At 34.5% G+C, this 27,744-nt stretch overlaps 1 protein-coding gene across 2 annotated transcripts in view; it reads left to right on the forward strand.

Moving 5' to 3' along the window:
* Positions 1-27,744, forward strand: part of GABRB2 (gamma-aminobutyric acid type A receptor subunit beta2) — a 167,262-nt gene that overhangs the window by 58,522 nt on the left and 80,996 nt on the right. For both annotated transcript variants that reach the window (XM_050713577.1, XM_035563978.2), the window contains exon 5: positions 7,901-8,121. In XM_050713577.1, the coding sequence (XP_050569534.1) occupies positions 7,901-8,121 (221 nt within the window). The remainder of the gene's footprint in view (positions 1-7,900; positions 8,122-27,744) is intronic.

The following is a 27,744-nucleotide window of genomic DNA, read 5'->3' on the forward strand; positions in this document are numbered from 1 at the left end:
ATATATCAATCAAAATCAATCAAATCAATCAATCAATCAAATCAATCAAAATCAATCAAAAATATATCAATCACTATATCAATAGTGATTGATTAACATTCACACTTAGCCCACCATTACATATTTATTTTCAAACAGTTTAAGAATGGTTATACTTATAGCAAGGTTATCAGAGGAGATGTCTTTGGTCCTCTCTAGATCAGAAGTGCATTGTCACATAGGTTAATATTTTATTTTTTTAATTTGTGCAGATACAATGTCACAAGCAAAGCAAAAACTCTCACCCGTGCAAGAATTCATAAGAGAAAAAAAATCCTGAAGGCCAGAAAATGTATCTGAAAGCAAACTAAAGCATTTTGTTATTCCATGATACAGAGGGAATATAAAGTAGTTTGACATAGGGTATTACCATTTATATTTAACAGAACAGCAGAATAGAAAAATGACTTGAAAATGTTAAGGAAAATGAAGGATGTGTGTGTGCATGTAGGTGTGTTTGTACATGCATCTATGCTTTCCTTAGCATATCCACTGGGGAATTTATGTTGCAGAAAATTCTTCATTGCTAACTGAGAAGAAAGATACCTTTTTACCTGAAAGGAAATACTAGTAAAATAATCTGCTTGGTTAAACAACAACAACAGAACACCCCCCCACACACACACACACCCCAACACAATAAAACAATAAAATAATAAACCCCTAAATATAGCGAAGTCATTTCCTTCATCCATATGCCCAAATAAAATATATAGTGTTTTTGTTTTTCTAGAGGTGCATCCTTAGGCAGCCTAATTAAATGGGATCACAGAAGGGACACTTTTATTAGAATATTACATCTCTCAACAGCAAAAAGCTTACAAATTCTGTTTAAAGCTCAGATAATCAAATTGGTCAAATGTTTCTCTCTTTTTTTAATATTAAAAACCAAATGTATACTTTTTCATTGTGATCCCTTTGTAGTTTGTTTTAACATTTTTGAAGGAAGGACTGTGTCATCACTGATGTGATGTTAATTGGAGTGTTGCAATTGCTTTTTTCAGGGGTATTGTAAGCATTTAGAATTCCTCTTCTCCTCAGAGATCCACTGTATCTTTGTAGCATGAATATACTTCCATTTCAGCGATGCTGAAGCAGCAGAAGTGATTACTTTGAGATTTTTTATTGTTTTTTTTGGGGGGAGGAGATTTTTTTACTGGTTTAGTTTGCAATCTGGGGAATTACCTGTACAGTAAAATTTGCAAGTTCAGAAAATACTGACAATGCTCTGCTTATAGCACTTCAGACCTTCACTCTTGAAGCTGAAATATCTTGAGTTGTTGATGATTGTCACTAGTTCAGAACAAATGAACACCCTGTAAGGTTAAGCAAGGTGATGCAGGACTCCTTAAAATGTCAGCAGGTTGCATGTTATAGGGAAGGACTGTAATTGTGTGTTTAACAGGTTTTGTAACGGGCAGTCAGTTTCTCTATCCTTGTCTTTTGGCAAACTATGAAGGATGTAAATAACCTGTTCTAGTAGTAAAATGCTGAGTGCACCTCAAACTGTTTTATTCTCGTTAGGACTCAGTTTCTATTGGACCAAAGCCTGCAGTTGGGAATTTAGGGTTAGTTGTGCAGCCTTTTAGATGTGAACAGGCAGGTGGAGCTAGCTATCACAACAGTCACAGTAGTGGCTCTTTTGTCATTGGGGTCTCCTTGCCTTGGAGTGATCTTTGATGGAAAGATTGTTCATCAGCAGGGCTATATTTAAAAGATGCATATATGTACATGTGCATATGTTGTTTTCTCGGAATATATTATTTGATACTTTCCTTGAAAAATAATGCAAATACTTATCATAAAAATGAGTATCACATGCTTTAAATGAAAAGCCACTCATTTTATTAATACTTTTGTAAGCTGTTCAGACGTTATTTACAATGATATGGAGCAGCATTGACTTGGCAATTCTTTTACTTTATAAATATGTTCCTAAGGATTCGCGTATACGCTAGTATCTCAAGAAACTGTAAAGCACCAGGAAAAGGAACAGTTGCCCAAATGTCATGCTAGTTCAGCTCTGCATCTAAACACAAAATTCCCGTGTTTTACCCAGATGCAATCTCACTATCAATTACTGCATTCTTATCCTGGAAAAAATATTTTAAACTTTTATTTTAAGATTATTTAAACTATCAGTAAGTAATACAACTTTCTGGTAGCAGTCTCTTCAAAACAATAGCTTCATTCGCCATTTACAGTAATCAGACTTTCTAATTACATCTCTGGTGGTCTGCTTAATCACCAGTTTATTTCCACTCTATTTAAGCAGATGTGTTTTTTCCTTATTCTTTATAATTTTTAATAATATTTTTACTCTTTTGAAATGCTGCTTTTAACAACCTACGGTAAGGGAAACCTGGAATTGATAGCAATATAAATGGTTGCTCTTCTAGGTATTTACCTTGCTGAAGATCTGTAGCATTGTACAATTACATAGGAACTCAGAATTATTCTCTCTACAAGAATAACATAGAAATATACAAGTAAAGAAATATTTCAAATGCAATTGTAAATAAACATTTTGGATATTTCTTGTAGCTTAAAATAGCTTATTGTACTTCAGAAACCCAACTAAATAATAATACCACTTAATTTTCTGTCTTGAGGAAAAAATACAGTTTCCATAACTTTTATTTCAAGTGAGTACAGTTTAGACTATTCATCTTACTTCGCATTTGGATTGTTCAACTGAAAATCCTGCGAAGAGAGGACAAGATCCTTTCAAAAGAGAAAAATCAGAAGATATCAAATGTGTGATTCTAGAGCAAATAGCAGAGTTAGATTAAAGCCTTCAGTCCAAGTTCACTTTTATCAATCTTTGTCTTATTATCAACAGACAGCAAGTTAGAAAGCTAAAAGACTCATGGCATATGCTTTTTGAGTGGAACGACGTGCAGATTGCTTGATCAGTAAAAGTGCAGTATCATTGTTCAGTCCGGGTGACTGTCAGAAATGAAAACCAAGTGTCTTAGTGTCTTGCTAAACTAATTGAGCTGACAGGGAACACATTAGCCATAACCGCTTAATTTCATTGGAGTGCACAAAATACAATGATACTGCATCACAGTGCAGTGTATAAATCACTATGGAGAAACAACGTCAATGTTGGCTACTGTCAGTAGTGGTAAGGAGACAAATATTCATGGTCTTGTCACTGAAATGATAAGCAGTCCCTTACTGCAAATTTCATAAAATCGGTAGAAAGAAGTTTTATGTCTAGTACTCAAGCTTTACTAACATTTGTTTGGCTTTCCTACACAAGTCTCTTGTGTGATTCAATAATACTGTGTTTTTCTAAGAACTGTGTTGCAGAAGGTAAACAGCACATCTTTGTTTATTTGTTCAGCTGAGAAATGAGAATTGCTGATTAATAACTAGGGGATAGTTGCTGCAGAATAATGGTGAGCTTAGGTATTGGGATCTTTTTCTTTTTGGAAATATTGTAGACTTCAGATCATACAATTCCCATCAAGAAAAATCAGCCATCAAATTTTAGCAGACATAAATGACAAGAAGTGTTTCATGGCTTTGGAGCCACTTTGGGAAGTGGGATTTGATGGATCAAGAGAGTTCTACTTGAACTTTGTGTAAGGATCTTGATGTCAATGAAGTATTCATTGTCATTTTTGAAGTGAATATTTATAGAATGTGAAAAATACATTTTTTAGAAAGGGCATGACAATTTATTTTAGCATTTCTTTTTTATTATCCATTCTATTCTGCTTTCACGTAAGTCACTTCCTGGTGTCTCCAATGGTAATAGAACAGACTTTCCATGGTAATTTTCTTGATATATGAGATAGGTAGTTATGGATGGAATGTGTTGCACTGGTTGTTTTTGAAGAAAATAAGGATTGAAAGGGTGTTCAGTGAACAGCTCTCAGGGAAAGCCATTGCTTTTGAAGTAAATTCGCTGAAGCTGCTTTAGCTTGGAGTGCTTCCATTTTGGCTTGTTTTCCGTATCGTTTGGGTAGTGAAACATGTCGTGTGCTTCAGTGCAACTGCATCCTTCGTTGGTAACTTCATTTAAGTCTAAGGAGGGAGTAGACTTAACATTTACTCCTTTCTTCTTGAGTATATAACTTTTAATATATTAAGATATATTTTGCAGTGTAGATGTATATTTTTCATAATTACTTAAGCAGCACTTTTAAATATGTCATCAACAGACTTTTTTTTTTTAAAACGTACATGTTAAATAGAGCATTCAGGCAAAATCTTCAGCTTCAAGCATTTTCAAAGAAAAATAGCTGGCTTTAAAAATGCCATACTGGGAAATGCAGTAAAGCATTTATTTATGCAAGTTAGAAATAACCAGGAAAGCGATGAGAAGGGACTTAAGCCAAATCACAAATGAGTTCTCCATTCATTACTAATGAGTAGAAATAAATAGCTTATTCAACTCCATGCTGCTGTATGTCATATTTATAAAACACAAAATGTTCCTTATACTTAGTTATTTTTCTTCACCTAACTGTTCTGATTTTATTACTTCCAAAGTGTTTCAGTAGCTGTGTTATATCCCTGTTAATAAAAGTGCTGGTACACATTGTCAGGCTATACTGTGAATCAGCCTTGTTTTCTGTAATGTAGAAGGAAAAAAAAAAAAAAAGCTGTATTTTAAATGTTGTTATTGTCAATTTGGAGTATCCTCTTAAATGGTTTGAAAAAAATTTACATCTGTCTCCATCCTTGGCATTAGACTCCCATTGTCAGTGTGCACATTCAGGAGGTTTATTTGTTTTTTTGCCAAGATCTTTGCCTTTATTCTTCTTTATACATATATATGTGTGTGTGTGTGTATGTATATAAGATGAATATAAATAAGACAGTATAAGTAGTAGTGCCGGTTTTCAGATTTAATGCTTTCCTGCACAGTAACTTTCCATGGATCATTGGCCATTAACTGACAACTTGGCTGTCTGTAACAATTCTATCGATCTAAATTTGGGTTTAAATTTCCCATTGTATACATGGTTCCAGCAGCAAATGTGTTTCCAGACAACTACCACACAAAGATAACTCATGAACTCAGGATAAAAATATTCATGAATATGGTAAAAATTTAACTTATACTAAAAAATAACATTTTTTATTATGGTATGAGGAAAAATTGCCTTAAAATTATTTGTTACTTTCTGTATACTGTGTGAAATAAAGGAGGAAAACTGAGAAGCTGAAATTTTACTGGTGAGGAAAAGAGATCTCTTCTTGGATCAGGATAGAATGTTAGTAGCCATCCATTTTCTGTTGCCTCCATTTCTGCATTGGGATAGAATCAGAAAGTTTGCCAAGTGAAAATGTCTGTAAACAATGGGATGATAGAAGCTGTACAAAATAATAATATTTGTGTATGTTAAGAAAATATACTAATTGTCTCTTCTAGGTTTTATTTGTAAATTTGTCTATGCTAGTAGAAATTTGCACAATGTATTTTTTAAGCCTCGTGTTCAGGGTGACTGACAAACCTATATTTTTACACTTTGTAAAATGTATCTATATGCAAGTACTTTAAATATTCTATGCACCCATATTTTGTCTGTGTAATGGTGTACAGAGCATAGTCAGCACAGTCATTTTGAGGTTTTGTTTCATTATTCTTTCATCCTATTGTAATTAGTGTATTGTGCCAGGCTTCTCAAATGAGTTGGCTCCTGCTTCATCTCTATACTTAAACTATGCTTCTACCAATCCTGTTCTGTGAATGTAATAGGATGCTACGGTCTTACCAAAGTAAAATCATCCTTTCCTAGACATTTCATTTCTTCCACTTCTTCGCTGCCTTTTGTGTGCCCGTCTTCCTAAAAGACATTTGCGTGTTTGTTTTGATGTTTATCTTTAGAATAGAGGGGAATTCCTATCTTTATTGTGAAATTTTAAGACTTTTATTCTTTGTAATAATTTTGCAAGTTAATGATGTTCTTAACTTCAAAGTGCCTATACCTCCTCTACCTCCCTCCCTACCTCCCCCTCCCCCCCAAAAAAAAAAAATTCAAAAGGCTGTGAGAGTTTTATAAAAATGTATATATGTATATTTAAGGTATCCGATTTCAACCATCAAAAACAGCACATCTGAAATCTAGGGCCATTTGATGCCAACTAATTTTTAGTTGGTACACCAGCTCTGTTTCTGGAACACAGTGTGTTTGGTTCTGAACTCCAGCATGATGACTTGGCTTTTCCTTCTGCTATACCAGTGCTCCAAATTTACAGGTTTATGTAATTCACTTTTATGCACTGAACCATGCTTGTTTCGTTTTCTTCTTCCTTTCCTTTTCTGCTTTTACTGAGGTGTAAAGAGGAGGGAAGATGTTCTATATATATGTTTTATATTAATACATGTAGGTTATACTTTAGAATAGGCATAAAATGCAATATCCCGAGGATAATAGGGGAGCAATTGCTACAGCTCGTCTACTTTATGTTGTGGTATGTTATTATAATGAAGACTAATACATTTTCTTTCTGGCAATATATGACTGAACATTTTCCAGTGTCTCTTTATGAAGCAAATATTGCAGTACAGTGCTGAAGCACAACAGTAACATTCTTCAGATGTAGGTGGGATGTTCTTGAAAGCAGACTCGATTCCTAACTGAGAATTCATATTGCAATTTATGCAACAAAATGTTCATACCGTATAAGATCTTCTCAGTTATTCAATGCTAGAAATTAGTTTGTGATATGTCACCACAATAGGTAATTATTTCTTCAAAATTGGTGTGTGTGTTGTTCCTGTTTTCAAATGCCCCAGACTGATGCATAGATGCAGGCTCTCATACTGTGACATGGCTGAATCCTGGCTCTGTTGATAAGTTTTCGGTGACTTTTTTTGTTGAAAACAAGCTTTTGTAAGCTACCAGTTCTTACTAATCATTGAAGACTGATCAGATCAATCCAAATAGTGTGAGGTCTGATTATGATTTTGTAGAACAAGGTAAAAAAAAGAGTGGGTTTAGAATAGTTTTTCTTTGGTGTTCCTTCAGTATTGTTTGCCAGCCCTTGACCCTGCGACCTGTGATCAGATACACAGCCCCTTTTTGTATTTTTAATGGATTTTTTTTTAATATAGTATAATATATAATGAATGTTCTATGTCTGTTTAACAGATCTTAGTAATTTTAGTAATTATTTTGTCCACTAAAACATAAAAATATCTCCCAAGTACTGTTCATTAGTGGCCTTCACTGAGACAAAGAAAGCTGGCAGTCTCCTAATACTGCAAATATTTAGCCAGATGCTTAATTGTGCTCTCTGAATCATCCCATTGAAGTAACCAGAGTTACTTCATCTGTAAAATTAAGCATAAGCATAAGACTCTGTAGCATAGAAACCTTGGAGACTTCCCATTGATTTCAGTGCCCAGGGGAAAGTTAACAGACTTTGAAGAGATTTTAATTTAGAGAAGTATTTGAAGGGGTAGCTGCAATTTTTGAGATACAAGGGCAGATTCAGAGTTCTTGCTTTACTGAATTCAGTGAAGACCATGAGATGAAATTCAGATCTGTAAATGTTCCTGTTTTTTAGAACTTGCAGGCTTGTAAAGTGCTATAGATATTGCTGGTTGTTAACCATCTAAAAATATTTTCCTTTTTTTTTTTTAATATTGAAACAAGAACTCACAAGTCATTCACCAAATATCAATACACAATTACACTTTTCTATACTCTTATTTCTCGTATTAAGTATACACAAGCTCTTTGGTACTGTAAAAATAAATAAAATTACTTACAGAAATTCTAACTGAAATGTTTACCTTCAAGAAAAGTCACAATGTGTAAATGTGTATTTGCACCTTTTGCATATGTATGCTATTTCAATGCAAACAATTTTTCTGTTCTTTTTATAATCACAGGACTATACCTTGACAATGTACTTTCAGCAAGCATGGAGAGATAAGAGGCTGTCGTATAATGTAATACCTCTAAACCTTACTCTGGACAATAGAGTAGCTGATCAGCTATGGGTTCCCGATACCTATTTTCTGAATGACAAGAAGTCATTTGTACATGGTGTCACTGTGAAGAACAGAATGATCCGTTTGCATCCAGATGGGACAGTTCTTTATGGACTAAGGTCAGTACAAACCATTTCTGACTCTTCTAGTTTTAGTCTTTTAATTACAGTTTCAAATTAGTATCTTTTCTTTGCCTTTTTCAAATACTATTCTTTGTATTGCTATACTCTATAAAACTGCTGATATTCCACAAACAATTTCAACTTAAGTATTTTAAGAATGGATTAAGGTTTTTGTGATAAAGTTTTGAGATAAGCTTCCATTTTTAGTACACTTCAAAGATACTTAGGTACAGATAAGGCTATAAATACTATTGTAAATGCACATTCTGGATTAAAAGCTGGTTTTAGAACTGCTTCCACAATGGAATTGAAATAAGAAACACCAAATGATAATCAGAGGGGAAAAAAAGGAAAAAATATGTAACAGAACTGATTGTTTAACTAAATGGTATGTTTTATAAATATTTTTGAGCATTCAGTTGGTGTGTATGTTACTCTCATGAAAATCAGTTTTCTGATGACATTTGACCTGAAATGTCCTTCAACCTCATGTTGTTAGCGTATGACTACATGGAAAGCAGTGGTTAAATAAACAAGTTCTTAATGACTGAACAAATCAGCAGAAGAACTTGAGCAGATGTCCAAGTGAGGAAAATGTCTGTTTGGTAGTATTCATAGAAAAAGCGACTCCCATGAGAGGTAATTTAAATACATTCCTGCAAGAGATGACTAATTTAATATGGAGTGAGTAGGTAACAAGATAAAAAGCATTGAGTGGCTTTAAAAAAAAAAAAACAAAAAAACTGCAGAACTTTAATTTAGAATGTCTGATATTTTCATATTGAGGAAAATTCAAAATACTAATTTTGGGGAATACTAATTCTTAAAACTTTTATTACTGTATATCTTTCATTTCCAGTAAGATTTTTCTACTGTCTGCCTGTAACTGAGGACAAGGAGGATGCATTTTTAACTTGGTTATTTTCTACTCAGATGTAAAGGAGAGCAGCACAGTCTTGTGTATTTAGTTCTGTCATTTTAACAAATATGTATCATGAAGTTCATATCTGATTAAGATAATCTGTTAGAAATCACTGGTCTTGAAAATGCTAGATGCCTTTACTTTTCTTACAGCACTTTAAAATTAAACATTCAGGTGTTTCTGGAATCCTTACCTTAGATCAATGAGATCACTGAGAAAATGTAACTAATCTTCATATATTTAAGTATAATTCTCCTTAGAGCCTCTTGTTTAGATTCATAGCTACTTAAATTGGAACTTAAATGTCTAAAACTAAGTCCTAAGTTCTTCTGGGACTTCAGGTTTAATGCTTTTGGCATTTGACTTCAATATTGATGCCCTGATCTGAAAGTTTCCTCAGGTAGGAAAGGGTAGTAAAGTTTAGCCTACTCCGTTATGCCAGGAAATGCCTTTCTCAGAATAGTAGGTTTTTATCTCTTAGAAACCATTTCCCTTGAGATCAAGAGATTGATATCAGATCAGTGCTCTCACCACTATGCTGGAGTCTGGCATCAAATGCCTCCTGTGTGGGTGATCCTTGGACTCTTGCAGTTTGTGCTAGATGGTGATTCACCTTCAGAAAAGAGGGATGAAAAGTGTGCAAATGTTCATTTAGAAATGCACTTTATGGTTTTGATGCACTCTCCTAATGTGTGACATGCTGATATCATCTTTCATTGTAAAACCTAAAACCAATGTCATCATCTTAGTGGGATAGATCTGGGCTTTTCCTGGCTCCTTAGCTTTCTCTACCCTTAAGATAAGAGGCAGTGCTTCTCCTTATGTTTGACAGTTTTTTGTTTATTGGTTTGTTGTTTTTTTTTTCTACCTAAAAAGTAAAGGGCAGTTAAACCTACAAAAACAATTAACTAAAAATAAACAGAACGGACTAGTGGGATTTGTTAGCCATCAAAAGTATGGCATCTTGGTTATGACCACAGATGAATAGTATATAAGTAATTAGATTTTTATTATTATTATTTTTTAGAGCACCAACATAGAAATTTGTATAACACTTGAGATGAGGTAGAGAATTTAATTAAAAATTATACAAATTAAGTCCATTTATGTATTTAACTAATGGAAACTTAAAACAATGCATTTCATTCCTAGATCTGTAGCACAGACTAAATATTGTTATGAACTGTAGAGAAACGTTTTGTTATTTATAACTAAATGGAATTCACTTTGATTTGAAAATTCTGATATTTTATGCTGGTTATGATATTTCCCAATTTTTACTGTCTGTAGTTGTGTTTACTGTGTGAGAACAGTTCAGGTGTTGTCACTATGGCTGGGAGCGAGTTGAGTTTTTGTTATTGTTGAATTAAATGGTGGATACTTGGCACCTTAAAATGTTGAAAAGTTCTATTGACCGTACAGTAAAGTATGAAGTAACTACCTAACACATTTGTATCGACAGAATGAGAGTAATAAGAGCATTATGGTTTTGAGTATGATTTTCAATTCATGACTGAAACAATTTATTATATAAATATCAGATTTAATAACTATTTCTGACACTTTCATTGCTATTTCTGACAAGCTATTTTTCATTCTGACTACTTAACTGATATTTCTCTATTTGATAATATTGGTAAACAGGAAGTGGAACTCAAAAAAGATTGTTCTGTAGAAGAAACATGTGGCAAGTTTTTTTCACTAGAAATGCTTAAAACATTTGTGAAAAATGTTTTTTTATATTTTTTGTTTCCCAAAAGAAACATGATATATTTGGTTAAAAAAAAAAAAAAGTGGAAACTAAAAGCTTAGTTTTACTTTTTTTTTTCTTTTTGACAATTCTAATTTTCACAATTTTGAAAAATATATACCTTTCGTATTATTACAAGATAACATTGCATTTATTCTTTCTTGCAAGATAACACACGCATACACACACTCTCTCTTTTCCTGAGTTTTGGAGGAAACATAACTCTATGCCTGAAATGAAAAAAAAAAAAAAATCTTGGTTTTTTTTTCTAACTTTTGTGACATGTTCTGGTTAGAAAGAAAATGAAAACATTTAAAGGCAAAATATGTAGTAATTGTCAATGAAAAATATTTCTTTGGTCCCAGTTTCTTGGAAAAGAAAGCTTGTTTTAAATAAATCTTGACTGCATCTGTGTATACATATGTTTGTATTATAGCATCACAGTGCTTGCTGGGAATTTGTTGCATAGACTGTATTACTTTTTTTTTTTTTTTAAGTATGTGTGTTTCTAGCTTTATGTTTTTCTTGTCAATTCTGTAAGGTTTCTATCTCTGTCATTCTTGGGATGCAGCTCATTTCCAAGAAAAGCGTTGCCAAAGGCAAGAGGCAAACCTGATTATCAGTATAATTCTATGATAGTTGGGTAATTACACTCAAAAATTGTTCTTATATTCCCTAATTATTAATGATCCATGGACAAATCTTTGTAGTAAAATTTAAAAAATCCTTCCTCCTGCTCCTTGCAGGAGGAAAAAAAATCCTAGCCTCCTGAAACCTACTCAGTAGAGTAGGTTTCAGAAAGTTTTTGGAGGTCAAACACAGGGGTAGATGGAGTAAGCATACATGCTGATTAAAAAACAAAAAACAAAGCAAAAAAAAAAAACCACCATTATGCTATTGGCTGTATTCTGCTTTTGCCTTTACTGGGCCATGTGGCAATAAATGTTATGATTCTAATGTTAAGGTTTGTTTTATAGCTTTAAATCATATTAAATAGCTATTTTATCTAAAAATGAATTAAAAGTTATGTGATTAAAGTGTCAGTCATAGTGATATATTTAATTTTGGCTTAACATTAGTTTTCACTTATCTTAAACACCCCCCCAACACACACACACAAAAATACCTGCACTCTACTACTGTTCTGAAATCACTATTATTATTAATTTGTTTTAGCTTATATTTTCAATGGCATACAAAGTAAGAACTTTGAGATATATACAACAAAATTAAGATTCTTTTAAATATCAACATTAATTTTTTGCTTTCTTGCCTCTCTATACATGAATATGTATCTATAAATTTATATACACTCGTATACATGTGTTTCTATGAATTCAAGTTCATTTACCTTGATTGCCATAATTAAATGCATTGTGAATGATTTATTACAAAAACGGTCTCAATTTAAAATGAAGACACATAGGTGTCCCATTCTTTTATGCTCCTATAATTAATTTCTATTTTGGATGTAGCAAGTGGTGATCTCTTAACATTGTTCTTCATTTTTTTCCAAGCGGAACCCATACATGGTATGCATGTGAGATCTGATTAGATTTAACACTGTGAAGGTAAATTTCAGGAAGATCTAGGAGACTGTTTTGTAAGCAACTGGCTTATGCTGTCGCTGAGAGGAGAGAATGAGAAATGGCTAACAGTCAATGTAGACATCTATATGGTAGTTACGATGTTCTCATAGCCTGCAGTGTTGCTCCTGTAGGGCTTTAGTTAAGAGCATGACTGAACTGTGACCAGCTTTTTCACAGATAATGTGATGTACTGGTTACTTTCCGTTTCAGAAAGATTTTTATTTCTGAGGGATAGCTGCCAGCTCTTTATGTTTTGGAGAAATAAAGGAAAGATGTTTGTTCTTCTCCATGCAAGTTTCAGGATGGTATTTTAAAAAATGACTGAACTTTTCTTTTTTTGCAATTTAAAAATGACTTTATTCCATATTCCATCTGAAAAGAAAATTTCTTTGCCAGATACGTGAAGGCTAGGACATTCAGTAGATGATACACTCAAATCACAAAAATGGTATAAAATTGCAAGATACAGACTGAAATGAAGAGTCATGGCGGGGAAAATTATTATTGGTAGACAAGATGGCTTTCATTAGGATTTAAGTGCTTTGACAACATGTGTAGAAATGTGGATTTTGAGGACAAAGATTCAAATCTAGAAAAATAATCAGTTTACTGTAGGTTGAAAAAATCTGGAACAACATATGCAGCCAAAACTCATGAAAAGATATGGCTTTAGTTAAATTTCTGTGTGTGAAAATAGCTGATTTATATAATACACATAGCAGAAATAGTTGCTATGGCACATAAAATTTATTTCTTAAGTGAATATATATAGTTTTCCTCTGACTTTTGACATCAAATCTATTCCAAAATGCAGACGGATAATTCTGACGTGTTTTGGTTCATTCTGTGTAGTTGTAAGTGTTCTGGTTTCAGCTGGGATGGAGTTAATTTTCTTTCTACTAGTTGGTGTGATGCTGTGTTTTGGATTTAGGAGTAGAATAATGCCGATAACACACCGATGTTTTAGCTGTTGCAGAGCAGTGCCCCCAGAGCCGAGGACGTTGTAGCTCCTCGTGCTGCCCTGCCAGCGAGGAGACCAGGGGTGCTCCAGGAGCTGGGAGGGGACAGGAAGAGGACAGATGGCTCAGGGTGACCACAGGGACATCCCATACCCATCCCGTACCATGCATGTGGCACCATGCAGGAACAGTAATACTGGGGGAGGGCTGGCTGGCATAAAGGGGGTAGATTCTTGTGGTCTGGTTGGCAGCAGGTGGTGAGCAATTGCATTGTGCATCACTTGCTTTGTATATTATTTTTTATTACTATTGTTATTGCTTCCTTTTCTGTCCTATTTAACTGTCTTCAGCTAAACCCATTAGCTTTTGCCTTTTTCCTTCCACCCTCCACCCCCCAATTTTCTCACTTATCTTTCTTGGGGAGGGGTGCGAGGAAGATGAGCAAACAGCTGTGTGGTGTTTAGCTGCCTGATGGGCTAAACCACAACATGAAGAAACAGTTCTCTGATTTTTTTCTGCCTGTAGAAGTATTGGAATTTTTAGTTATGGTTTTATTTTATTTTTTTCCCGAGGTTAGAATGCATATTTTGAGAAGGGGGACAAGTAAGACTCCTGTGTTTGCCAATTTGGAGCTTCTACTTGTGTAACTGTTTCTTGGGGTGGTCCTCCTGGAATTCGTCTCTCTGCTGGATGTAAGCATATGGGTGATGTGTGTCAGAACAAGGATGAAATAAATACTAGAATAGTAGGATTAAATATAGTTGAAGTGGCTGAACACAAAGATGTTTTTCATGGTTTTGCACCAGGATATCTATAGAGATTTTTACTCTTCTGTGCTTCTAACAGTCCTCACAAGTGAACACTGGGATAGTGTATAGTCACTGAGGACTGATGACTGCGTAATGAAGAATGTCCCATTTCCTCAGGGGGCTAGTTTTATGCTTTTTGTGACTGAAGCTTGTGGATTTTATTGTTGGTGGTTTTGTTTTTTTTGTTTTAAAACAAAATATACCCAGAACTTTTGCTAGGGGCCACATCCTGGGAGATGGCAACATTTCCATCCTTTTTAGCCAAAAGACAAAATTAAGTAGGAAGGTGTAGTTCTGTCAAACATGAAAGATTTGTCCCATTTGAAAGCCTAACAGTTTTCATTGTCAAGTTTTATCTAATATGTTGTTGACTATGTTTCCAGCCCAACCAATGTTTCCTAACATATTCAACAGATATAACCTCCTAATCTCTCTTAAATGGGGATGAGGATCTTGCTTTATCTGCCTTTGGTTGTTTTTTTGTTTGTTTGTTTGTTTGTTGTTTGTTTGTTTGTTTTTTCTACCAACATTGAGTCATGTGAATTCAATGATTCAATGTAATCATGGATGCTTGGATTTTGTACCCTCTCAGCTGTGTCTTGTTATCTACTTACTTTGTTCTTGGTGCAAGGAAAATTGCACTGTTGCAAGTAAAATAGACTCCCCTGCACTACAGTGTACTAAAACAGCCTTGGGCGTTTTCATTGTGTAGTAGATTTTTTCAGCAATGTAACATCTCATGTGGAGCTTCTTATCTGATAGCGTGAAAAGCAATCCCCTTTCTAAGTGCCTTTAGTTTTCAGGGGAACATAGTATTTGAGAGGTGAATTGTTGACATCAGACATCCTTCAGTAAATCATCTGATTCTTATTTTGCTACTTTTTTTAAAATATTTTTTCCCCCTGATAGGGCTTATTTCTTAATAAAACCTGGATAATTTGGAGTTAAATTTCCAATTTTCTGTTTTGAGATCATAAAATCTTTTGTGCTATCTGGAATTAAAATTATGTCTTTGGAAGTGCCAGCTTCCTCTTTAAAAAACATCTCAATAGTGTTGCCATTTTTATAATTTTATAAACATCCTGCATGTCTTCAGAAGGGCGTGTTAAAAATGTCATGTGAGGGATACCGAATCACCACTGAAAGTGTAATGTGGGTTTGAGGGGGAAAAACTCTGAATTTATTCCCTATACTTAGGTGGATAAAATGCATGTAGTGGCTTACCTGTTCATTATTTCCATTTTATTAAATGCCATTCTGAGAACATTAACAGTCCTAGATATTAGGTCCTTTGATTGTCTCTGTCCTAGGGATTTTGGCCCAGTGGAAAGATATGTCATACAATGAGATACACAATCAGATCAAAAATATTTTCTGGAATGCAAAGTTTCCAAAGTTTTTCTTAAAATAAGAAATTAAATGGTACCATAGTGTTGTCACACACAGTTAAAACATAAGGGTTTTCTTAGCTTTGGATGCCACTTGTCATTCTTTCTATGTCATGTAAACATATAACACCAAATGCCGTAATAGGACAATACTGGCCTATACAAGCATTCAAAAGTGTAAGAGAAGAGTAATTTGAGTCAGACTTGTTTGAACTTGAGAATCTCAATAGTGTGAACAAGTATTTCTATTATGATAACTGGGTAATTTTTTGTGCTACTGTGCATGTTCATATTAGCAATTACTGAACTTTCAGTTGCCAACACTTGCTAAAAATTAATTCTCAGACTGGCATGCAGTTTAGTTTTGCACAAGGGGTGAATTGGATTTCTGTATTCAAACTGTTAAAATATACATACACATTTATAAGAACCCTTAAATCTTGCATGCAACCATTCAAAGTAGGAGCCATTTGAAAACAGGCAGAGATAAATGCAAATATAATAGAAACTGTCTCAAATTGAAGTCGTGTAGCTATTATGGAGACTGAAAATTTGAATTGCCTAAGAAGAATTCTGCACAGTTATGTAGAATTTTGAGTACAAAGCATATGAACTAACAATTCCTACAGCATCCAAGGGTGTGAGCAGAAAGAAGCAGCATTCTCCCAATCTCATTATTTGGAAATCCCAGGGCAGGACAAGTTACCAGCTCTTGCGTTGCACAGTCAATTAGATCAAACATGAGGAAAGGAACTTGGGTTTCTTGAATCCCAGCACATTCCTTAAGGGAATTAACTGTAGTTTTAACTAAACAAGGCATCAACTCTGGCTCAAGATGTGGGCCATATTCTGTTTTTCTTACTCATGCAAATAGTTCAGTTGAAAGTCCCAAGGAATTTGCCACAGAACTACTGCTGCTGTTATTTCTAGTCTACAAACTGAAGACCTGGACTCCCTTTGTGACACGAAACAAATCATACAACTCCTCTGCCTCAGTTGCTCCATTTATTAAATTGGAACAGTAAAACCTACCTTCTCACAGGAGTGTTGTGAAGATGAATTAATTAGTTTGTAAAGTATTTTGATCCCATAAAACAGTATGTAAGTGCCAAGCATTATTATGAAGAATTATAAAATGCCAGCCTTGATATACACCTTGGGATGATAGCTGTTCTATAGATACAAATCTGTTCCATTGTCCTTAGAATCACACTGTTCCATTCTTCCTACATTGTAACACATTCACAAAATGAGCCAATTTTAGGAAAGATGCAATTTTTGGAATAAAGAGGAGATCACTGAATATCATAAGTATCTTTTTTCAATTAAGGACTCATAGATTAAAGATGCATTTTGCTGTAGGATTTGGGATGATATCATTTCACAACACCTCCATCCACAGCAGGAGAGAGGGTAGTCAGATTTTAAATACCTCCCCATCTGAAAGAAAACAAAGGTATCTTTTTATTTCAGTTCCTTTATTAGATTTTAAGTATAGCATAAGTACTCAAGAGGGTCTTTTGCTTCTATTTTGTATGGAGTAGCTGTTAAATCATTAGTATGTGAATAATTAATTCAATTAAGCTTAATAAGGAAAAAGCTTTAAGTCACAGGAATCTCTTCCATTAAAAGCTCTATTATCCAAGATTACTACATTGCAATGAAGTGAAAGAAATTCTGAGTTTTATAGCCTAACAGATAAACTGTGGCATTTACTCTCTATTAGCAAGAAAATCTCCATCAGCTAAAGAACCGTGTAATAGTTTAAGTTGCTCCAAGGACATTGCATAGATGTATTCCAAAAACAAATAAGGGTCATCAGACACTTAATCTTGAATTGAAATTTAAATATTAGCATAATTTAGAATTACAGCAACACAAATCTATCTGATTTTCTTTCTGTAATGTGTTTAATCATATCACTTTTGCTGGTATTCTGTGATTGTGACAATGGAAATTTTCATTTAGGGAAGGTATACATAAAATCTTATTGCAGGGTGCTCTGATCAAGACTCAGATAATGAGATGGGTGTTAAATGTATGTATAATGTTTATGTACACATGCTTAAATGATGATGTGTATATTTGCCGTATATGTACAGCATATGTATATATGTATGAATATTTGCATTTCTTTTTAATCAAAAATCTGTTGAATTCTGAGATGGAGGTTGTAAGTTGGGGCAGGGTCAGACAGCTTTCCGAATGAAGTTGTAAGGCCTTGCATGTCTAAGAAAAATAAATGTTATGAGTCTATGTTTAGAATTGATCATACATCTTATTCCTCCTGTTTCTTGTAGTCACAAGTAGTAACGCTTTAGTTGTGACTGTAAGAGAAAAACTATCTGTACACTGTTATGAGCGTTATTATAAGGCACTGTTTGAAACTACTTCTTAAATGAATGGACTTTTTTCCTTGTGTTTTATTTTTGCTTGGTATTATTTTTCATTCTAGCAAAATATCTAGTTTTAGTGATTTTTTTTCAAAATATTTTCATTTATTTTTTCAATGCACATCCTGTGAAGAGAATAGTTGACTTGCTAACCTGCTGTTTTATCTTGTTTTGTTACTGATTTTTCAAATGGTAAATATGTTTTTTGAGAAATAGTAATCACCTAAACTCCTAAAATATATGTAATACTTTTTAATTAAAAAGTCTAGATGGTTCGGGACTTTTTTTTTTTTCCTCCACATATTTAAATTTTATTGACCCTCAATGTGCAGAGGACTAGAGGAAAGCCTTTCCTGGAAGAATATTTAATCCTGCTTAGAAGGAGAAAAACTAGGATGTTACAAGAAATTCTGTCCTTGTGGTATTTCCAGATAAGTTCTCCAGACTCAAGGGATACATGTAAACATCTGCAGAAGAGTGTTTTTAAGCCATGCTTATCCCTGGTTGTAATGTTGGTTGTTTAGCTGCAATGCAGGCATTTGCTGTAGCCATTTAGTGAGTAGTTTCTGTGCTAAATCACATTTAAGAAAACAAGTCTGTGTTTATGTGTGTACACATTTTCCTTCTGAGTTGGCATCCCTGGAACACATTCTACTTCTACTAGTCTAGAACCATGTAATTTAAGGAGAGAGAAAACAAAGTTTGGAAAACCATTCTTCTAAATTTATGTGAGCGTGCCATCTGTATGAGCAGATGGGAAATATGTCTCAGGGCCAGAGGAAGACTACAAGAGAAGAACTGGGTTCTTTCAGCATTCAGGCGTGATCGGAATGTCAGAACAAAAAGGACCTTAGCAATTACTGCAGTGGCCTGACCTGGAGACTGGTTCCTCAGAAATTGCTGTCTGCATAGCAGATGATGTTTCAAGGGGCCATAATCAATATCCCATGGCTTGTAGTCTGTGGACATTCTCAGTTCTGGGAGAACAAGCTCATGTCCCTAAATTCTTCTTACATGTGAACTGTAAATCCAGATTTAGCATTTCATGGGGTTGATTTGCCAGTGTGTTATCCTCCCAGCTAATCTCTGAATTGAGATCATTGCATTTTTCTCCATTTGTATGTGATACAAGGTGTCATTCTTGAGAACACACTGAAATTCTTTTTTTAAATTTTTTTTTATTTTTAATTGCAATAAATAAAAGCTATAGATTATACTGACAAGGCTTTCTCTCCTGGGGATGTATTTTAAAACTGACACTTAAAAATATTTCTTCCAACAATTTATCTTGAAAAGTGAAAGGTATATAAAGGTATACAATCTTTTAAAGGATTTTCAGATTTATGCAAAAAACCCTCCTACTTTTTTCACAGCCCTTTGAAGGGTTGTGAAGCCACTGAGAATTATAAAGCTAACATTTGTTTCTATTTAGAAAATGTAGAGGAAGACAACAACCACTGCTAGACTAGGTTTTACTGCAGAAGGTGTTGCATGCAAGTGCATTGCCTTTTTAAAGTGTTGATAGAAAATGTATTCAGCATATATTGAAAAATGTTATGGCACTTTCCTCTTCAGTATCAGAATGGAAAAGAGCTAGGGATGAATAGCTGTTGGGGAAACACTTTGCGATCTGTTTCACTTGTGTTAACTGAAACTGGCGCAATATGGTTAGGATCAAAGTGTTCTAGCAATTGTTTTGCAGGCTTCCGTCTCATGGATTTTCTTAGAACTCTTAACTAGCAAAATTCAAAAACAAACATGCTCAGTGCAAAATCACAGGGAATGACAGCCATTTGCCTTTGGTTTTGGTGAGTTCAAATGCTCTACTAAATGTAGTTTGTATGCAAACTATTAAGGTATTTAACTTTTTTTTTTCTGTTTTTTTTTTTTTTTCTGAAGAAGAGTGTAAGAATGTAGTAATTGGCTGTTGCAAAGTAGTTAAGTAGTTTTAAATGTTTTAAACTCTGTTGTAATAAGTGCAAGTTTATACAGATATATAAGGGACTTTGGGACCAAAGTGATAAATGATGGGGTCTTCTCTAAGTCCTTACTCAGATCAGCTTAAGTCATAATATTGATTTCCTTCCTATTCGTGGGTCTGAGTGTCAATTAAGAAGAACCATGTGTTTCAGTGGGCCTTTGCATGTGAGAGATACCATTGCTTATAATAATTTATTTTTGCATGATTCATTTTTTTTCTAAAACATCTTATTTTTAAATAAATAATAGCCATGCATCTTAACAGGTAATATAGCTGATACTGTGCATAGAAAGAAGCACTCCAAAGTTCTAAATGCCTCTGCTTATGTGGGAAAGCAACATAATATTAATTTACCATGAACATAAGGTTTATCACAATGTAGATGTTTCTTTTACTGAATTATTGCAAATTTCTGGCAACAAAAACTACTTGAAAAGAGAAAAGTCTCCTAAAGTTAGATGACTACAGAACATTTTTGTGTGGTCACTTGAGGATGTAAATAATTTATAGACGTTGCTGATAAGCTCCATCTTTCAGTGAGAGATCATCTGTTTGTTCATCTTCCCATCTCTGTAGAAGATAGCTTGTATCTACTCCATCTGGTTCATTATGCAAAAAGCAGAGATGGCAATTGGTGCACTAAATAAGGAATAAGACAAAGGCAAGGAGGCACATACTGAAACTTCAGAAGTTCATCCCTTTTTTTTTTTTTTTAATCGTACACACTAGAAGTTTATTTCATAATTATATTTTTTGCTTTTGGACTTTTAAAGAGGTAATGGAGTAGCCATAAGACAGATGTGCCATTATTTGTTTTCACATAACTTTGGTATGCCTTCAACAGAATAAATTCTGGTGCTGAATTATTTATTTGAAAAGGAATTGTGCCTCTGTAGGGGCATTACTACACATTTAAAACAAACAAACAATCACAACCCCTCTCTGCCCAACCAAACCGAGGAGTTTATTTCCTCTGAAGGAAGAGATGCTGAAGATATAGGCAAGATTAATTCCTTTTCAGAGCCTTCTGTGTTCAGCTTCTGATGCAAGAAAATAATTTGATTTCATAGAGAAGATTTCAGGAAAATCATTTGCACGTCATTAAGACTGGAGAATATTGATAAAATATTTGATGCTGGCATTCAGGAAGATGTTCTTTATTCGCATTTACATATATGTCTTTTTTAAATAATACAAATGCATAAAACTTCAGCCTGGTCCTCAAGTCCTTTCCAGATACCTACTCTGCAGGATTCATTGCCATAGGGTATCCACAGCAGGAGTTTGATGTTTAAAAGATGCTAAGATAGCTTTAAAAAAAATAAAAAAAGCAAAATCTGAGGAGAGATGAGTACAAGTTACAGTTCTGGAAGGGATGATCTTTGTGTGTACAAGGATTAGGAGGAAGTCTCCCCTCTGCTCAGGTAGTTCTGCAGAGGTGCATTAGGGGTCACTTTCATGTAAATCAACAGCAGCTGTAGTTGGTTGTTTAAGTCAGACTTGCTATCAACTCCTTTGATTTAGCTGCATAGACCCAAAGCTGACAAGGGGCTTAAATGCCACAGTACCTTTTCTTCTATTACATTAAACACTTGATATGAATTATTTCCAAAACTGTCCAAAAACATTACCTATAGGGAAGACTCAGAATGGATTATTGTGGTGATATAGTATAATTTTTCCCCCTTCGTGTTAGTATTTTGTTTCTATAAGTACTGAAAGTATTTTGAATGTATTGAGGGATATAGACTCTAATTCCATCTGTCTTATCAGGTCACATCTTGTCTGCTTCACCTCATTTAAGTTTCTTTAAGCCTAATCTGTTCATTTTATTTCAAGACAGCTTTAATTTCAATACAATCTATATATGTGATTTATGGGATTACTAGGGAAATATGCTGTGTCCTGGTCATAGAAATAATGGTAAGACTGAAGAATGTTAGCAAAGGGAATACTACCCCTGCAGAATTGAGCACAAGGAAAAGGGCATGGAGAGTTATATTTGTTTACTGTCAAGAATGAAAGTAAATATTTAGTGGTACCTTCACTATTCATTATAGCTATTACAGAATCTTATTAGAAATTTATTCAGAGGAAGGAATAGATACTAGATCAATAAAAGGCAATTAGGAAATACGTGACTAATAGATGAGATGCCTGAACTATGTAGCTTCAAGAAGGGGAAGATGATTGACTTAACCTTATGAAAGAAAAGAAAGCATTGATAAAGCAATCTTTCTCACTTTTCTGGTTTTTGTTTTGTTTTTGTTGTTGTTGATACATTTGTTCACGCAATAAATAGCAAAAATAGCTTTTAGTTTTGTTGCATTAAGTAATGTATTTGTGTATTGCATTTTGTCTTATGCTAGATATGTTACTGATGGACACGACGATAAACCTAGAAACTTTGTTGTGCCTGAGTGAATATCTCAGAATATCAATATATTCTTGAATTTCTGAAGTCTGCAAAATGGGGTGGAAATGTAGCAAATGTAAATTTTCTGCCCATAGCAGGAAAAACACAAATATGCATAGAAATAAGGCAAAGAGAAAGGTATCCTGATACTTTCAGATTTCTTAACTCCATTTCAGTTGAGAGAAAAGTTCAGGAAGTGAGGGAGCATTTGTATTAATTAGCCTTGACAGGGATGAATAAGCAAAAAGTTTTATTCATTGCAGTAGTTTGTTGTTCAGCAGTTCTCACTGGCTATGGAAAATACAATATCCAAAGTGCTTTTTAGAAGGACTTGATAGCTTGGACTTGGTGTGACAAATATCTTTTGTACTCCATCCTGAAAATGTGATATCAATTAAGAGAGAGTAGGGTGTCAGCTCTGCATTATTGGCTTTATCTGCAAAAAAAAAAAATAAATAAAAAGGTCTTTCAGAAGCCATTTCATAGCTAAAAGCATGGGAGAGTTTCCATTCCAATTAAAAAACAAACAAACTAACAAAAAACACTTCTCAGTGGTATAGGCAAAAAGGGTCTGTGTTACCAAAGAGAGGTGGGAAGGGGCATCCTTCCCTTCCTTCCCTGCGTTATGTCAGAGCATTACTTTTACTGTGTTTTCAATACTGAATTCTAATGAAAATAAACTGAGTAGGTAAGATTAGATCTGTGGCTGACAGCAGAGTAGCAGTATGAGAGGTTTTCCCCCATTTGTAATTGATCAAATGTATTCTTAACACTGAGAAAGCTCTCCTCTCTTGTATCTGCTTCAAAAATGCTTTATCCTTTCCCCTTCTGGCTTTGCTTAACACTCTTTGCTTCATCTCCCTGTGCTCATCCAGGCTTTCTGTTCTGCAACTACCTAATGTAAAGTCTATATGCTCTCTAAACCTTTTTGAAAGCCTGTTGTGGTTTTGTGGTCAGTTTTTCATTCAGTTACAGACCTTGCTTATCCCAAGTCGTCATTTTCCTCTAAAATTTGTAATGTGCTCTATTTTCTCTTCCTCCTTATAGTAAAAATTGCTTGAAGTGGGGGAAGGAAGAAGTTGTTGCCTTAAATTAACAGCATTAGATTATCACTTTATCTTGATGTCATACTTCTGCTTACTAACAACCACTTCAAAATGCATGGTTTTTACCCAATTTCAGTGGGCCATTGTTTGTATTGTTTTTGGAGCCACTGTGACATCTACAGTAAATGGTGAGTTTTAATTCATTTTTCTAATGAAGATTGGGATCTTGGCTAATGACTGCATAGTCATGACTGATGATGCTTTTCCCTCCTACTCCCTCGCTGCTTAGAACATATAGTAATTGTGCAGATGGTAGCAGCTTAGCTATGTGATAGTTTGCTTTCCATCTCCTCCTCTCATGACATTTACACCATGTAAAGAGGGTGTATTGCCATCTTATTTATGAAGACTTGTGATTCATCACCTGTCTTTTAAATCAAGTACTAAGATTATATCTTGTTGCTAAGAGGCAGAATTTGTATCTATGCTTTCTCCTTTTAAGCACACCTGTGCCAAGCTTTGCCTGAAATCTTCAAGCAAATCACAGCCAGGAGCACTGAATTTTCATCTTCGTTCCTACTGACAACATGTAAAACTTGCAGTGCCTCTTTTGTGTGGGTAACTATGTCATTACTTATGCATTCAAAAGATTCACAGACTTTTCAGAGCCTGTAAACTAGCCAAAACTTAATGCAAGGTTTAAAGATATTTAGGTTTCACTGCAAGCATTTTTTGAATTACTAGAAATCAAATACGATTTGTACGTGACAAAGTAAATACTTACACATTGTTTTGGTTTTCTTTCTTACTCATATGTTTAGTAATTCTTACAGTTTGTAAGAAACAGGAAAAATAATAATTAAGGCACAACTCATAAAGATAATTCCTTAAAATTTCATTTCTTTGTTGATGTCACCTGTAATGACCATGCTGCACATCACATTATCTACTGTTACTTCTTTCACTGAATAGTATTCTTTCCTGTGTTCAAACATTTCTTGGGATTGTTCTTCACAAAAGTCACTGAGTTTATGTATCTATTTTATTTTTAAATTATAGGCATGCATACTTTAAAGCATTACTCCTGGGTTCCCGATCATCATTTGCAAATACAAGGGCAATGGGTTTTGGACTTCCTGCCTTATTTTGCTCTTCATTTGTTTAGGAAAGATCCTGCATTGCAGATGCAAACAAAGGAAGTACAGGGTTTCTCTTCAAATGGGATTTGTGCAAATTGAGACAATAAGCCTTTGGGTCAGAGAGGAGTGATGCTTTGTAAGAGAGATGAATAGTTCTGAGGGCTACTTTTGCTAAGTGCCAAAGTTTCTGATACAGATGGCCACAAGTGTGAGTGGAGAAATGACTGAAGGACAAGGAACTTCTTTCTTCTACTGTAGGGAACAGTAGACTTGCACCCAGTACCTGGTTTCTGTTGCCAAACACAGATGCAATGTCAAAGGCTTCGTGTACCTCATTTGCCCTGTGATTTGAGGTGTTGGTATTCTGAATTTAGGAGTCATACTGCTATTCCAAAAAAAGTGAAGTTATTAGGGCCTTGTTAAGGGACTGCTGCAATGATTAAACAAACCAGTTGACTAGAAAATGGCTTTACTGGGATAAATGAAAACTGAGACAGACCCACTGTGGCACAAACATATGCTTTCAGTGTTGTAGTCTAGAGATTGCTGAGTGTTGGAAGTTCAGAAAAATAGAGCAGATTCGAGCAAGTTAATTACTATCTCAATGTTTGTATCTGTGTAAAATGTGGGTTACAATATAAGCATACTCCATAGAACTTCTGAGAGCCTGCTTCCTTAATGCAGTACTGATGTTCATATGATTAGTCTTCTCATTTGTCAGCTTGGAGGAACATTGGGAAAGATATTTAACCCTAGCAATGAAGTTATTAACTGCTGACATTACTTGCTAAAGTTGTGGCCTGCTGATGAAAATGAGATTTACTACCTATAAGAGATGTTTTGCAGAGTCACTACTTCTAGTTTTAGGTTAAATGAGCATATGTAACACACAACATTAGTGATGAATTCTGGTCAATGTTTGAAATATCTGAAAACAAATTTTTAAGTGAAATACTGAAATGTGACCAAACAAACAAGAAAAAACAGGAGGATATTTCTGGATGTTTCTACCTGTGCAACATTTAATCAGTTACTTGAGAATATGCATTGTGAAATGAAGGAGTTTGAGAAGAGTGCTGTTCTATATAAGCCAATATAGAAAATTCTCACCTGTTCAGGACATGGTAGAGATCATTTTCATGTGCCTTTCCCTATTTCTCACTGGAGAAACCTGCTTGCCCATAGAAGTGTGACTGTTTCATTGTATAGCATTGTCTCCTACTGTGCAAACAGTGCTGACTTGAAGTCCACATCCATGCTAAGACTTTTCTGTTCAGCTATTATCTTTCCCATAAGTACTATGTCTCATGGAGGGAGTGGTATGACCTCTTATTATCCTTGTACACTAAGAAAATTAAAATGTGTTCTGTCCAGGTAGTTGATTCATACTGTCATCTCCACTGTGCCATCATTTGGTATCATACACCATAATGTGAAAAACAACATTTAAAAAAGATGCTCAGGGGGGAGTCTTCTGTAAAATACCAGATTTTACATAGGGGAACAAATTTGATCTGAGTTGTGAAATACCTGCTTTATAAATATGAATCTTACAAAGTATTTCTTTTGTTCCTGGAAATTCCCTCCTCTAAAGCCTATCAAAATGGCTCGGTTTGTGAGAAGCCATCTATATTGTGCCATAAGTCTGTGGCTGGATGGCCATTACTCCATGCCTAGGCTCATAAATAAGTAACAATGCGTGCAAGAGGACATGGTCCCCGTCAGACTCACCGCTGTGCCTCTGAATCTGTGCTGAACCTGCTATGCAAGCGATGCTTTCACCTTGCGGGTTTGTGCCAGTGTTTTCATTCAGCTCAAAGCACCTGTACATTTAATCAAGTAAATGTCATCCTGACATAATGGCCATTGCTATGAATTTAATTTACTGAAAATCAGCAAGTGTTGTCCTATTGCTTATGTATAAGAGACTTTTAAGTAAAGCACAGAAGTTATTTCAGAGATTGTATTGGGGGAGAAAAAAAAGGCTTGTAGAAAAAGACTGTTTTTTAATTTTATTTATTTATTGATCTTCACAATGGTCACTTTAAAAAGAACCCTTAATATATAGAATGGCTCCTGAACAGGTCCAACGTGTCTCAGATAAGCATTTCTTTTCCTGTCAAATGTATATTTGGTGTACTCAGGTATGACTGATATTTTTGAGCTGACTCTTCATCTACCTAAAATGTGAGCTAGTCATAACTTTTCTTTGGAAAAAAGAAGGTCTCAGGAATATCCTGTCAAGTTACAAGTGTGATACTTTAAAAGCAATGGTGAGCATGTCATCTAAATTATAAAAGTACACAATATGGAAGAAATCTTTCATATATATAATGCATTGATTCAACTTCCTCTGCTGCATGGTAAAGTGCAAATCTGGTTATGCAAAATGTTAAGTGATGCTTGTCGTCTGCAGAAATACATGGAAATCAGAAATGTGAATAAAGTCTGAGAATCAGTTGAACTCTTCTGATACTCTTTGAGAGTCATTCGTTGTATGATAACAGCACTGCGTACAGAATAATCTGTCTGTTTGGCCAATCACGGTCATGTATCTTCCAAATCTAATAACTTTGATCGCAAATGCCAATAACCAATTGTGGATCTTAAAAATGGATCTTAATATTTAAAATGAAAAAAAAAAAAAAAAACCAACAAAACACACATTAAAGTGGAAAAAGAGAGAAGGGACCTTGTTAAAATTACTGGAGTTTGTCTTAAATGAACACATTTTATTTATTAAAAGCCACATGCAGCAAAATATTGATGGCTTTTTTTTTTTTTTTAGGAGTAAACTTTTTTGTAAACTTTTTTTTTTTCCAGTGTATGGATTTGTGTTTTGGCCCCGGAGATCTAGTTACTGAGAAATTTCAAAGGTATTAGTTTAGAAACAGGAGAGGACCATTTGAATATTCAATGCATAGAAAAGTGGTCTATATGCAGCATTGCTTTTTATATTTCTGATGTTTTGTGTTTTCTATAGCTTATTAGGTTTTCAGTTCTTGTTGACAGTATGATGCTGCTAGTATGTCAGACGGTTTTTTTGTTTTTTTTTTTGTCACTTCCATTTCAAATGACGTTAATGTTCCTCTGAAATGAAGATAAGGAAGAAATTCAGAAAGACGTTCTTCGCTGTAAGGGTAGTGAACCACTGGAATAAGTTGCTCAGAGAAGCTGTGGATGCCCCATCCCTGAAGATGTTCAAGGCCAGGCTGGATGGGGCCTTGG

The sequence above is a fragment of the Cygnus atratus genome, chromosome 14 (assembly GCF_013377495.2).
Source record: "Cygnus atratus isolate AKBS03 ecotype Queensland, Australia chromosome 14, CAtr_DNAZoo_HiC_assembly, whole genome shotgun sequence".
Lineage (NCBI taxonomy): Eukaryota > Metazoa > Chordata > Aves > Anseriformes > Anatidae > Cygnus > Cygnus atratus.